The sequence below is a fragment of the Somniosus microcephalus genome, chromosome 1, assembly GCF_052327205.1.
Source record: "Somniosus microcephalus isolate GS21.2 chromosome 1, FLI_Smic_1.0, whole genome shotgun sequence".
Lineage (NCBI taxonomy): Eukaryota > Metazoa > Chordata > Chondrichthyes > Squaliformes > Somniosidae > Somniosus > Somniosus microcephalus.
This window is the reverse complement of record NC_140987.1, coordinates 455560571-455576226: the sequence shown is the minus strand read 5'-3', so window position 1 is coordinate 455576226 and position 15656 is coordinate 455560571. Positions and strand designations below refer to the sequence as shown.

Genomic DNA, 15656 nt, shown 5'->3' with positions numbered 1-15656 from the left:
CAGACTGGCAATCGGTAACCAGTGGTGTTCCGCAGGGGTCAGTGCTGGGTCCCCAACTCTTTACAATCTATATTAACGATTTGGAGGAGGGGACCGAGTGTAACATATCAAAGTTTGCAGATGATACTAAGATGGGAGGGAAAGTAGTGAGAGAGGAGGACATAAAAAACCTGCAAGGGGACATAGACAGGCTAAGTAAGTGGGCAGAGACTTGGCAGATGGAATACAATACTGGAAAGTGTGAGGTTATGCACTTTGGCAGGAAAAATCAAAGAGCAAGTTATTATCTTAATGGCAAGAAACTGGAAAGTACTGAAGTACAAAGGGATCTGGGGGTCCTGGTGCACGAAACTCAAAAGGTTAGTATGCAGGTGCAGCAAGTGATTAAGAAGGCCAATGGAATGTTGGCTTTCATTGCTAGGGGGATAGAATATAAAAATAGGGAGGTATTGCTTCAGTTGTACAAGGTATTGGTGAGACCGCACCTGGAATACTGCATACAGTTTTGGTGTCCATACTTAAGAAAGGACATACTTGCTCTCGAGTCAGTACAAAGAAGGTTCACTCGGTTAATCCCGGGGATGAGGGGATGGACATATGAGGAGAGGTTGAGTAGATTGGGACTCTACTCATTGGAGTTCAGAAGAATGAGAGGCGGTCTTATTGAAACATATAAGATTGTGAAGGGGTTGGATCGGGTGGATGCGGGGAGGATGTTCCCGATGATGGGTGAAACTAGAACTAGGGGGCATAGTCTTAGAATAAGGGGCTGCTCTTTCAAAACTGAGATGAGGAGGAACTACTTCACTCAGAGGGTGGTAGGTCCATGGAATATGCTGCCCCAAAAAGCTGTCGAAGCTACATCATTACATAAATTTAAAACAGAAATAGACAGTTTCCTAGAAGAAAAGGGAATTAAGGGTTACGGGGAGCGGGCAAGAATTTGGACATGAGTTTAGGTGCGGATCGGTCATGGCCCTGTGGGTAGCGGAGCGGGCCCAGGGGCCGTGTAGCCTGATCCTGCTCCTGTTTCGTGTGTCTAATTCTGTTAGATTCAGGAGATGGTTCTGTGATAGTGGATTGGCGGTTAGGATCAGATCAGCCATGATCTTATTGAATGGCGGAGCAGGCTCGAGGGGCTAATTGGCCTACTCCTGCTCCTATTTCTTATGTTCTTATGTTCTTAGGTCCATTTTCTTAGGAATTAGATGTAGAAAATTAAAGTTCCCCAAAATCAGCTTTGGATTGGGAGATAAATGCAGTACAGTGGAGGAGTACAGTTCTACATATTCCAGTAATTGGGACAGATCTAATATTAGCCCACAAAGCTGCTGCTGCTCTGGTAGAATGAGCTTTCACCTTCCCCGGAGGTGCTTTGAGCTGAAGCAAAGAAAGAACACAATGTAGTCTGCCAGCCAGCGGAGAAACTAAGGTGCAAGCCAGCTTTCCCTTTGGATATTGTCTCGATACAATTAGCAAACCTGAAGATATTTTCCAGTTCTGACGAAAGGTCATCGACCTGAAACGTTAACTCTGTTTCGCTCTTCACGGATGCTGCCTGACCTGCTGAGTATCTCCAGCATTTTCTGTTTTTATTTCAGATTTCCAGCATCTGCAGTATTTTCTTTTTTGTTATTTATTATTGAAGATTTTAACTCTTTAGTTCGAAGAATATAGAAGCAGTAAGCACTTCTTGCATGTACATATGAAACAGACATTCAATGCCACTTCCATGAGGAGCTGAGAAAATGATAATCAGTTCCAGCATTACTGCTTCTGTGTAATATTTCTTCTATTTGAAAGTGATTAAAGGTGAAAGCAATACTAGTAAGTACTATGAAGGGCAAATACACAACCTCAGAACAGGCCCAAAGTACATTTTTAAAGAACAGAATTATGCTGGTTTATAGATTTCTCTGCAGAGCCCTGTAGATTCTCCGTTTTAGCCGGCACATTTGATTGATGCAAGCAAGTCCATGTAATAAGCATGCAATCAGCTTCCACGTGTATGCTAAAGATATCTAGATTTAGGTCTTCTCATTAACATTCAATTTTACTGCTGTTGCCGCACTCTGCCACTGCCTGACCAACATTAAGACTGGAGAAGTCATAACTTCATCCAGTTTAACGCTACTAAAATCAAAACCATCCTCTTGAGCTCCTGCCAACACCTCTGAGCTACTGCCTTGGACCCCGTTAACTTTCCTCGCTACCTCAAGCTAAACCTGCAAGTGCAAAGCTTCAGCAGGGGAGTCCAGAACCAGGGGTCACAGTCTAAAGATAAGGGGTAAGCCATTTAGGACAGAGATGAGGAGGAATTTCTTCACCCAGAGAGTGGTGAACCTGTGGAATTCTTTACCACACGAGGCAGTTGAGGCCAATTCATTAAATATATTCAAGAAGGAGTTAGATATATTTCTTAAGGCTAAAGGGATCAAGGGATATGGGGAGAAAGCAGGGACAGGGTACTGAATTTGGATGATCAGCCATGCTCTCATTAAATGGCGGAGCAGGCTCGAGGGGCCGAATGGTCGACTCCTGCTCCTATCTTCGATGTTTCTATGCATCCTGCTAGACCCTAAGCTGAGCTACCAGCCCCACATCCGATCCATCACCAAAACAGTTTTATTCCACTGCTGCACTGTACAAATAAAGTTACACATATTTTTAAAAAATCCTATGTCCCTTAAAACCATTACTTCCTACACTCCTTCATGCCAGTTCTAAAGCAAGTATTTAGATTAAAGAATTAATAAAAAAATATTCAACACTAAACAATCCAATTCCAATAATTACCTAGGTAGGACCTAAAAACTCAAGAATGCATTGAAATATTTTGACGAAAGTTAGAAACAGCCTTACCTTTGAAGAAATTATTCTGTTGTCACAGAAATTCTGAGGAAGAAATATATCTATCCCAGGAGTTCGATGATGCCCAACATAAATTGTGCGGCTGTCAACTCGTTTTTCCTCCCCAGCACACTTCAAAGAAAAAAATGGCATATTTTAGTTGATTAAGTAGTAATAATAATTCACAAACTTATCCTTTAATGTTGTCCTGTGCAATTGGTTGCCAGAAGGCTAAGACACTCAATCTAGTAGTTAGATGAAGCTTGAAATTAAATTCATTTCATATACACAATTAGACATACTTTCCTTCCAGCAACTTTTATAAACTATAAACATCTCTAATACATAGCTTCTCCATGTTACCAACCTTATGTTGCAAAGGATGGTTAATTTGATGAAGTATTTACAGGCACCCATTGCAATAAGTTAATATCTATTGACATACCTTTTTAAAACTTGAGTACTGTGAAATAATATTTACACCAAGACTAAATAAATATACTGCAAGGTACAAAGTTTGCAACTGTGACAAGTGAAATTTTGCCATTGTTCAATGTTTATATAGGAACAGGAGTAGGCCTTTCAGTCCCTCGAGCCTGTACTGCATTTGGCAATAATAACGCATTATAAATGGTCAGAGCAGCTGCATTTAATAGAGCTATATGTATAAAAAGAAAACACAACCAACAACTTGTATCATATGCAGACTTGAATGTAGAACAACATCACCAGGATTAGAGGGGATTCTTTAAAAAAAAAAGATACAGAGGCATGGTGGGAGAGTCCGAAGGTGATAGAAAGCTTGCTCAAAAGATGGGTTTCAAGAAGGCTGCTAAAGATATGGCGATGAGGAGAGAGATAATATTGGTGTGCAACTGGCCATTCCAACTCATTAAAAATGTTCCGTTTCTTTCCCAGAGCCATGGTCCAAATCTTCTGGTCCCCGACTGATGCCCGTGAGCAAAACCCTGGCACAGAGCACGTTACAAAGTTCATCAAAGCCACCGGTGCAATTCGACCAAATCTTGGAGGCTTTCTTTCATCTACAACATATACACTGTGCGTGTTTATATTACTGAACATATAAACAGTGCAGCTTCAAAAGAACATTCCAACAATCCCAATACACTCCAAGCTGCCAAGTTTTGACTTTTCAAATAATGAACAATTACACTCGAACAGTGCAATTTACTTAAAAAAAAACCTTGTTTTGCAAAACTGCAAGTTTTACTCTTCCCATAAAAGTTCCACACGTGAAAAGCCCACAATTACACCTTCAACTTTCTGACCACAGTTGCAGGAGACTATCCATAAAGGCCAGCAATGCAAAAAAAAAACAAATGGACCTTTTACTTGTATGTTGCCTCCTGTGATAGTGCCACATAAAACAAGGAAATTAGGATTCTCCCTCAATGTTCTCTTGGCAGATGCATCTCTAGCTGTGGTAACTCGGTTATTTTTTGGTAAAGAGCACAGCTTTCCACATCAGTGTGCTGGTTGATCACAGAGCAGCATAGATGAAACAGTGGCAGCATTTAGTAATGGGCCCATGATTCGCAGGAGGGAAGCTATGGCAAACATCTTCAGAAGCAACACAATTCTGGGGCACAATAATATGTCGGTTGCTCAAATCTATGAACAGCAAGGAATGGCAAAAGATACACAAAAAATAAAAACACAGTGAACTAGCCCTACCCAATTTTAATTTATCATTTTACTTTTGCAATTAAAAAAAAAAACTAGATCAGCATCAAGGTTATTCTGCAGCTAAAGGTAGCGTGTTCAGACAGTTACAATCAGTAAATCTCAAAAATTGGTAACTACTGTATAACAGAATAATCATGGGTTTCCACTGATCTTCAAAATAATGCAGCTCCTAAATTAATAAATAGCAAAATTCTGCAACTGCTGGTATTTGAAGTAAAACAGGAGATGGATGCTGCAAACACTCAGCAGGTCAGGCAGCATCTGTTGGGAGAGAAACAGAGTTAATGTTTCAGGCCGATGGCCTTTCATCAGATGAAAGGTTGTCGACCCCAAAACACTAACCCTACCTTCCTCACTGCACAGACGCTGCTCGATCTGCTGAGTTGTCCAGCATTCTTTGTTTTTATCATTTCACAGAAATTTACAGCAGAGAGAGGCCATTCGGCCCTTCTTGTCCGTGCCGGCCGACAAAGAGCTATCCAGCCTAATCCCGCTTTCTAGCACTTGGTCTGTAGCCCTGTAGGTTACGGCACTTGAAGTGCATATCCAAGCACTTTTTAAATGTGATGAGGGTTTCTGCCTCTACCACCCTTTCAGGCAGCGAGTTCCAGACCCCCACCACCCTCTGGGTGAAAAAAGTTGTCCTCAACTCCCCTCTAATCCTCCGACCAATTAATGTAAATCTATGCCTGCTGGTTATTGACCTCTCTGCTAAGGGAAATAGGTCCTTCCTATCCACTCTATCCAGGCCCCTCATAATTTTATACACCTCAATAAGGTCTCCCCTCAACTTCTTCTGTTCCAAGGAAAACAAACCCAGCCTATCCAATCTTTCCTCATCGCTAAAATTCCCCAGCCTGGGCAACATCCTGGTAAATCTCCTCTGCACCCTCTCTAGAGCGATCACATCCTTCCTGTAATGCGGTGACCAGAACTGCACGCAGTACTCCAGCTGCGACTAACTAGTGTTTTATACAGTTGAAGCATAACCTCCCTGCTCTTTATTTCAGAATTAATGTCGTTTTTCTATATTTGCATTAGCTGTGGAGGTATGTAAAGTAGAGGCAACGTTAAGAAGTTGCCACTTCATAAAACTAGTGGAAATCCCCCGGAAAGACGGGACAAAATGTTTTTTTTTCCCGTTTGGGGATACAGGTAGACTATCCTTTATCCGAAAACCTTGGGACCAGCTGTGTTTCAGTTTTTGGAATTTTTCGGATTTCAGAAGGTTTTCTGACAACAAACACAGCTTGTAAACACTCGGGCCCTGCCTTGGAAGCGTCTCTGAAGCTGTTGCTAAGCTGCAGAGACTCTTTCCACAGCCTGACTGTTCAAAAAAATGCTAGGGGAAGAAAAAAAACCGAACAAAACGGCTGCTGATTTCTGCCGTTAGATCGAGGTTTCCGGCTCCCCCTGCTCCGTATCTGAATTCCTTGACTTAGCGGGGGTCTGGGGGCTCGACTGCCCCCGCCAGTTGTGGGACAGCCGGATATCGGCTGACTCCTACACTAAGCTGGCCCGCAAATCAGGTCGGGGGGGGGGGGGGGGGGTCGGGGGGGAGAAAAGACTATCGGATGGGCCGCTGCAGCTATCGGACGGGCCGCTGTATTGTTGGGTTCACTCTCCCGGTACCTCCTTCACACTGCCCGGCTCGGCCTGCAATCTCCTACCCAGGAGGGAACTCTGTGACCCTCTGCCCTGCTCACAGGGAAAGGCAGAGCTCCTGGACCACTCCTGTCATGTTTGGCGCCACTCAGGTCATGTCGTGCGCACGACTTACGCTCCACGAAAAAACTTTCGGTTTTTAGAGGTTTTCGGAAGTGCGGATAAAGGATAGTCTACCTGTATGAAGCTTCTAGAATGAATCTAGCGGTACAAAGGTGCAGCTGCAGGCATAACTGTCGCAGAACGGTTATGCACAAAATAAGGAGTGTGCAACATATACAGCAAATTTAAAACATTACAGATTGCACTTTGAAAGCAGAGATTTGAAACTGTTGTTGCAAGTTACAGTATTATCTTTTACAGTCCACACACCCAGATTCAGAAAGTGTTTTTTTTTTAACACATTACTGGATCTGGCAACTGTACTGGTCACAAAGCTGGCAAGAGGTGTGAAAATGACCTTTGTTTCAAAGAGAGGAATTTGAAGAATAAAGAACAAATTAGAAACATAGAAAACTAGGAGCAGGAGTCGGCCATTCGGCCCTGCTCCACCATTCAATACGATCATGGCTGATCCTCTATCTCAATACCATATTCCCGCTCTCTCCCCCTATACCCCTTGAGAGAGAAACAAATTCACAACAGCAGTATAAAAAAGCTATCTAAAATACTGCTGAAAAGTAAAGACTAAAATTTCAGTTATCAAAATAAAACTATTAGTGCAGCTTCACCGATTTGTCTACAAACAAGCTGCTGCCAGCTGGTGTAAAGTCCCATCCAGCTGCTTTGCCAAGTTCGTTTTTCAAGCCACTATAATAAAGATTTAAGCGCTCAGAACATGATAAAAACCAGAAATCGATGTTTCTATCATTAAGTGGAGAGCACAATTACTACAATATAACACTTAATAATGAAATTAAATACTGTACCAAAAGCAAACTGTGACTAGCACTTGTAACAAAAGTCCATTAAACAGCAGTTAACTGCTACTTTATGCTCAATGAGTCTAAAAGCATTTGGGAAATGACAATCGCCTGAAAATAAAGACCAGTCTTAATTGGTCTATGCACAGCATTCGTATCACAGCAATGCTTTCTCGACAACCTGCTTTTTGTTCTACATTATTGGTTAAAAGGAGCTTTTTGTTCTACATTATTGGTTAAAAGGAGCTTTTTGTTCTACATTATTGGTTAAAAGGAGCTATGTGTCTTCATTGGTCGTTGCTGTCAGAAGAACAGATTGCAATTTGGTATGAGCAAGCGACAAGTATAATTCTTGCTCGTTCTCAGACATGCAATGCATTGAGAAATGTAACGGAGCCCACTGGGTGTCCGATTCCATCCTCTTTGCTGGCCAGTTTGAAGCTGAACCAGATGGTAGGCAATCTTGGCGTCCTATTTGACCCCGTGTTGCGCTTCCGACCCTAGATTTTCTAGTTCGCCAAGACCGCAGACTTGCATCTCTGTAATATCGCCCGTCTGCTGCTGAAACCTTCATCCATGCTTTTGTTAATTCCAAGGCTGGGAAGCAGACAAGTAGGGGCGGAGAGGGGTGGTGGCTAGGGGAAGCGCAGTACTGTCAGCTGATCACATGCCTGAAGAGGATGTCGCCAAGGGGCATGTAGCTGAGATAGAGGGGCCAAGGTTATTTAGGAGACTCCAGAGGTAATGGTATGGGGACGGAAAGAGAAGCCATTGCTGGAGATATTCTGGCTGTGATCAGACAGGCTATGGTGAAGCCATGTTTCATTGCCAGACACCTAATGGTTTTTCATGAATTGGGCACAAAGTGTCAGACTTCTTGTGAGGCAAGGATTTGCTAAATCTTGAAATAAACACCTGGCTCTTCAATAGCCATGATATCTACTTTGGCTTTTTTTTTTTTTAATTCGTTCATGGGATGTGGACGTCGCTGGTAAGGCCAGCATTTATTGCCCATCTCCAGTTGCCCTTGAGAAGGTGCAATTCATTTTGGAAGAAATCACTTCAAGTTTGTGGTGCATGTTCTTGGAGTGTAATTTACCATTTTCTACCAACCATTACATGTGGGAACAAATCCCTAATTTGTTGAATTTGCAGGTGGGCTTAAGGTTATATTATGAACAGGTCAATGAGCTTATTACTCAGAACTACACAATCTTACCTGCAACTATATTGCAAGAAAGAGAGAAAGGCCAACATAAAGCCCCAAAACCCACATGGCTCCTTCAAGAGTTTACTAAAATACAACAACAGAAGGCAGGTGATTTGAAATAACTCAGTAAGAGTAACACTAACATTATGTAAAGGACTATGAATGATTGGAAACCAATACTCTTCCAGCAAATGACAGGAGCGCAGCGTCTATGCCCGTGACTGGTTAATTACACTAAAGTGAATGGCAGCATGTTCAAGCCAAGGATGGCAATAAGAGGTTTCGAGGGACTCCACAATAAAGGCAAGAAAAATCAGCCACTTAAAATCACAACATTCAAGAATCCTCTCAGTAGAGAAAAAAATTTAAGGGCATGAATATAAAAATTAGATTGTCACTTAGTTTACGCATTTTTTTAATTGATGTGTGTGCAAGACAAGTGCAAATATGGACAAAAGCAGAATAACTAAGGATTAGGGCTGTGACTCTTGATCATGTACTCTTTTAAGGGTATGGATTCTCACTTATGCAACAAATTTGTTCTATTTTTACTGCAAATCTGTGTAAATACAATAGATCTTAAGTTCCCTAACATGCCAGCATTTTAAAACTCAACAGAGTTTATGATTTTCATTGAAATGCTTTGTATAGGATTCTGAAAGACAGTATAAAACGAGGATGCTCGAGTTACTGTACAGCGTGGAGAAACTTTGATGGCATTTTGGCATTAGAACACCCAGCTCCAGAACTGAGAGTCAACCCCTGGGTGATGAAGGAGACTTACATCAGGTCGGTACAAAATACAGCTCCTGTTAAATCAGGTTACTTTCTATTCAGCAGACATCATTTAAAAACCCTTTCAATAAAAACAGAAGATTGGAAGTGAGAAAGGATACAAAGTGCACATCTCCTGCAGATTGTGTTGTGTACTGCAAAACTGACAAAATGAAGGGGAGGGCAAATCTTTCTTGCAATAACAAGAAACTGTTTAAAAGTTGTATTATATTGTTAGACTCCTCCACTACTTCACTCTTCAAAAATACATTTGTTTCTTAGATGCGTGACTAAACCAAAGATATGCATTACAGTAACTGGGTTCCGTAACAAGTGCAATAAATATTTGTTAATTATGAGAAACAGAAATAGCTATCCAGTTTAAAGAACCCCTTTTCAGCATTTTTCCTCTATCCACATGACAAAGAACAAATAACTTACAGAACAAAATCAACAATTTGGGAGCAAAGTCTATTGTGATGTGGCTGAAGTGCACAAAATCAAAGCAATTTATGTAACAAATTATCCAGTATTGAACTAGATTTGTAACAAAAGTACATTGTTAACAAAGGTTCTGTCAGCCAAAATGGTCTAACAGTTTGAAACAACTAAATATGGTAAAAAAAATGGGCGAGAGAGTTCAAAAATTAATTTGTTCAGGTTTATCCAAGGCCCTGGGGTCCTGGATTAGCAGAGGGGACCAGGTCAATTATTTTAACTGGACAACTTGGGTTTAGCTTAGCAAGAAAGGCCCAGCATTAAAAAGATCCCCCCTCCCCCATTAAAAAAAAGGGGAAAAATGACTGTGGGAGGATCAGAGTGTACCTCTGCATATCTAATCCTTACTTAACATTCAAGTCCAGGAATTGGGCTTAATGTTACGATATTCAGCCCAAATGTTAATTAGGTCAATTCTGGCCAATTGATACTAGTCATGGAATCCATTTAATTCAAACTAAAACATGAGAATAGGAGTTTTTTTTAAATATTTGTTCTCAGGATGTGATTAATGCTGGCAAGGCTGCACTTACTGCACATCCCAAAATGCCCCAAGGTGGTGGTGGTGGACCCTCTCTGAACTGTTGCACTCCATTGTGTCCAGCATGGACGGGCTTTTGGTAATGGTTGTCACAAGCACCAAAAAAAATGTCCATTTTCAATCTGCAAGAGATGTAACCTTACCTTACAGTATCCACTAAAGGGACAGGTTAACTGCATTTGATCTGTCACTTAACATTCTTCTAGAACATGGAACTCACGATGTACTGCATTCTGTACAAAATCTGTAGACGAGCAATCATGTCCAAAAAAGTACAATTTTTTGAATTGTACAAAATGGCCAAGCTTCCTTGGTCAAGATATGATACAGAATCCATGTTGCATTACATGTTATTTGCAAACATGAAAGTCAAAGGTCTTAATTCCTCTGACATGGCTGAAGTCATGGCTTGATTCGGAGCTTAGGCTGAAGCGTGTGGAGGTCAGTGTTTGTCTGGGAGAACTAACATTCTTTGGGAGGTCAGTGGGGTGCACCGACAGGAAAGAAGCCCAAAACTAACCCCCACGACCAATAATGAAAATTGCCCGATAATCAAGGTTCCACTGCACAGTATTTAGATTACTTTTACCTGGCATAGGTAACTTAAATACCACACAGCCCAGACTCTCTTACTGCAGTCACTCTTTCAGATCTGAATAAATAGGATTTTTGTGAAAAGCCAGACTGCGACAGCTACTGTTCTCCCGACGCGCACTGGAATCCCAACACACCCCTAAAATCAAAAAGGGGTTTTTTTTGGGGGGGGGGGGGGCGGGGAAAGAGAGAATAATCAAGAGCGTGGATAAGGAGAACAGAATATTACAGTTATCACTCTGGTTCTTCCTAGCAAGTTCAAAGAAATCTTCTGAGCTGCTTTGCAATGCACACGGTATAGTCATTGCTGGAACACTTGTAATTCAATAGCTGACAAATTACAAGTTATATAAATGGCTAGAAGTTAAGCCCAGATGTAAACATTACAGCTTGTACTTTAAGTTCCTCATTTTCCACATGCAATTTGTTGCGTTCGCACCACTTACCATTTTATTCCAAATTCTATTCTCAACTTTGCCAATAGCCTCATATTCTGCCGCAGAGGGTGTTTAGTTTTCTTCAGTAGAGCCGATTATGAAATGCTAGTTCACGTCTGCAATCTTTTATAAAAAACACAAACAAAACTGATCTATATTTGAACAGGTTTAGCTGAACAAAGTTCAAGGACTCATTAGAGTAGACATATTGGCTCGATTATGTCATGTGCAAGGGGTCTTAAATGGCCATATTGAATTTGCAAGACATGCCAGTTCCATTTAGCCCTTCCCGCCTGCCCCCAAAGACAGCAACACACCAACCATCACTCATGGAGTACTGGCCCGAATGGAACACAAACTGGGCATTACAAAATAGAAGTTAATACAAGTTTAGTGTAATGTGAACCAGTCAACACTGTTTCAGTCTTTTTAACACCTGAAATTACATGCAGGGGACGCGAGAGTATATGATCCCATGGTCTGAATTTTCATGGAACCCATCTGCATTGCCCTCCCAACACTTAATGCCAACCATCACCTTGAGCTATGGGATAGGACCGAAAAATCAAGTACAGTATCAGGGCAGTCAGAGAGCTCTTCTGTGGTGGAAAAGTTGGATTTAAAAGACAACTTTAATTCAATTAATGATAACCATTACACCTATGAAAAGTGTTTTATTTCCCCAGATATGGACCATACTCCCAAAGCAAGCATGATTAAGAAATTTGCAGATGATACAAAAATTGGCTGTGTGGTTTATCGTGAGGAAGAAAGCGGTCGGCTGCAGGAAGATATCAATGGACTGGTCAGGTGGGCAGAAAAGTGGCAAATGGAATTCAATCCAGAGAAGTGTGAGGTAATGCATTTGGAGAGGGCAAACAAAGCAAAGGAATACACAATAAATGGTAGGATGCTGAGAAGTAAAGGAACAGAGGGACCTTGGTGTGAATGTCCACAGAACCCTGAAGGTAGCAGGACAGGTAGAAAAGGCAGTTAAAGGCGGCATACGGGATACTTTCCTTTATTAGCCGAGGCATAGAATATAAGAGATGGGGGGTTATGCTTGAACTGTATAAAACACTAGTTAGGCCACAGCTAGAATACTGCGTGCAGTTCTGGTCACCACATTACAGGAAAGATGTGATTGCATTAGAGAGGGTGCAGAGGAGATTTACAAGGATGCTGCCAAAATTAGAGAATTTTAGCTAGGAGGAAAGATTGGAGAGGCTGGGGTTGTTTTCTTTGGAACAGAGGAGGCTGAGGGGAGATTTAATTGGAGGTGTATAAAATTATGAGGGGCCTAGATAGAGTGGATAGGAAGGACCTATTTCCCTTAGCAGAGGGGTCAACAACCAGGGGGCATAGATTGAAAGTAATTGGTAGAAGGATTAGAGGGGATTTGAGGAGAAATCTTTTCACCCAGAGGGTGGTGGGGGTCTGGAACTCACTGCCTGAAAGGGTGGGAGAGGTAGAAACCCTCATCGAATTTATTAAGTACTTGGAGATGCGCTTGAAGTGCCGTAACCTACAGGGCTACGGACCAAGAGCTGGAAAGTGGGATTAGGCTGGAGAGCTCTTTGTTGGCTGGCGCGGACACGATGGGCCGAATGGCCTCCTTCTGTGTCATAAATTTCAATGATTCAGTCTTTTGGAGGAAGGGGCTTTCTAACTATATTTGACAATAAGTAGTCAAAATTGGGCCGCTAAACTGCAGATACACTTTACAGGTTTAACTAAACGCAAGTTCATAATAGCACTTGAATTACTCCATACTGCTACTTTACAAGTGTGGTAAACCACTGTATTGTATATTGCCACCTCTGGGTGGCGCTGCGTATGGAGGCATGCCTCAGCTGACTCCACCCACCACTGTGTGGGTTTCGTTCAGACTTGTTCAGTCACTCACGAAGAAGCATGGTCTCTTCTTAGCTAATAAAAGCCTTATTCATCTCTTCTTTCGACTCATCATCTCTTCTTCGACTCATCACCTTTTATGAAGTAATTGATAAGCGTATCAATTTTATTAGCTAAAAGTTAAATGGCGACACCTGAGGAGCAACAACAGCAACGGATACAGCAGACATTGCTGAGAGCCCTCAGACCACCACGCCTGGACCTCGACCCTCAAGATGTGGGTGCATCAGCCAAGTTTGAACACTGGCTGAGCTGCTTTGAATCCTTCCTCGCAATCTCACAGGTTACAGAGGAGGATCACAAACTGAAAATTTTGACCGCCCAGGTGAGCCATCAAGTATATATGCTAATCCGGGACTCTAATACGTACGTGGCGGCCCTCGAGCTACTAAAAGGGCAATATACGCGCCCAGTGAACACAATTTACGCCCGACACCTCTTGGGATCCCGCAGGCAGCAACCGGGAGAATCGGTAGGGGCATTTGCACGGGCGCTACTGGCACTCTGCAGAGACTGCGATTGTAAAGCGGTAACGGCTGTGGAGCACGCGCAGGGACTCGCCTGTGATGCCTTCGTCAGGGGCCTCCAGTCAGACCACACCCGGCAGAGACTGCTAGAAAGCAAGGAACCCGACCTGAAGACGGCCATTGCCCTTGCGCTCTCGTTAGAGGAGGCCCACCGAAACCTCGAGGCATACCCCCGTAACGGCGCCGAGACATGGCAATCGAAACCGTGGGACACGGGACCGCCGCCCCCGGCACCAACCGCTGCAGCGACCCAACCGAGACAGCAGCCTCCGGTAAGAACTGCTTCGATGCCCAGTAACCAGGCCCAAAAATGCTATTTCTGTGGCCAGTTAAAACATCCCAGAGCGCACTGCCCAGCTAAGACAGCTACCTGCTCGGGCTGCGGGAAGAAAGGCCATTACGCTAACGCCTGCAAGGGGAAGCCAGCCAGCAGCGCAGCGTGCGGGCCGTGGGAGCAGCCATCTTATCCGCCATTTTGTGTACCCCCGGCCGCATGGCATCCGCCGCCATCGTATCCAACGCACTCAACCGCCATTTCGTCACCGGAACCGACCACCGTCTCGGCGGATGACTATAGTGACTCACTAAGCCACATACTGGCCTCCGTGACGCTGGATCAAGGCCACCCTCACCATCTATCCAGCTCCATGATGGATATCGCGGTAAACGGCCGCGCCACCAGTTGCCTGATCGACAGCGGGAGCACAGAGAGTTTCGTCCACCCCGACACGGTACGTAGCCACTCCCTCACGATTCTGCCAACGCACCATCGCATTTCTATGGCGTCCAAGTCCCAGTCAATGGACATCAGCGGCTACTGTGTGGTGACCCTGTCAGTAGGGGGCACTGAATATCAAAAATTTAAACTGCTAGTCCTGCCCCGTCTTTGCGCTGCCATCCTGCTAGGGTTGGATTTTCAGTGCCACCTTAAGAGTGTCACACTAGCATACGGTGGACCCCTCCCCCCACTCACAGTCTGCAACCAACAACTTTTAAATCGCCCGCTGCAAACCACCTGCAGCCTTTCCACATTAAAAGTCCCCCCCCCTCCCCTGTTCGCTAACCTCACCCGCGACTGTAAACCCATCGCTACCAAAAGCAGGCGGTACAGTGCCGGGGACAGAGCTTTTATCAGCTCTGAGGTGGAGCGGCTCTTGAAGGAGGGCATTATCGAAGGTAGCACTAGCCCCTGGCGAGCCCAGGTTGTAGTCGTTAAAACCACTGCAAAACGCCGCATGGTAATCGACTACAGCCAAACCATAAACCGGTACACCCAGCTGGACGCGTACCCCCTCCCTCGCATATCTGATATGGTCAATCAGATTGCGCAATACAAAGTATTCTCCACCATCGACCTTAAGTCAGCGTACCACCAGCTGCCCATCCGCCATGAGGACCGCCAGTATACTGCCTTCGAGGCAAACGGCCGCCTCTACCACTTCCTTAGGGTCCCCTTCGGCGTCACCAACGGGGTTTCGGTCTTCCAAAGGGAGATGGACCGAATGGTTGACCAGAACGCGCTGCGGGCAACCTTCCCCTATTTGGATAACGTCACCATCTGCGGCCACGACCAGCAGGACCACGACGTTAATCTAGCAAATTTCCTCCGTACGGCCCAACGGCTGAACCTAACGTACAATAAGGAAAAATGTATGTTTCACACCAAGCGCCTGGCCATCCTCGGCTGCGTGGTGGAGAACGGAGTCATCGGGCCCGACCCCGACAGAATGCGCCCCCTAATGGAGCTACCCCTTCCCCACTGCCAAAAAGCACTGAAGAGATGCCTGGGGTTTTTCTCCTACTACGCCCAGTGGGTGCCCCTCTATGCAGACAAAGCCAGGCCCCTCATCAAAGCCACCTCCTTCCCCCTGACACCAGAGGCGTGTGCAGCCTTCACTCTTATCAAGAACGATATCGCGAAGGCCGCAATGCACGCGGTGGATGAGTCCATCCCCTTCCAAGTGGAGAGCGATGCCTCCGACTTCGCCCTAGCCGCGACCCTTAACCAGGCGGGCA

General features: G+C 44.1%; 1 protein-coding gene across 5 annotated transcripts in view; it reads right to left on the bottom strand.

The window, feature by feature from the left end:
- Positions 1-15656, bottom strand: part of atp11c (ATPase phospholipid transporting 11C (ATP11C blood group)) — a 154679-nt gene that overhangs the window by 118397 nt on the left and 20626 nt on the right. For 4 of the 5 annotated variants that reach the window (XM_086002119.1, XM_086002110.1, XM_086002100.1 and 1 more), the window contains exon 2: positions 2863-2982. In XM_086002119.1, coding sequence (XP_085858245.1) covers positions 2863-2982 — 120 coding nt within the window. Of the gene's footprint in view, positions 1-2862; positions 2983-11208; positions 11323-15656 lie in introns of all 5 variants that reach the window. The other variant, XM_086002134.1, reaches the window with a different exon arrangement.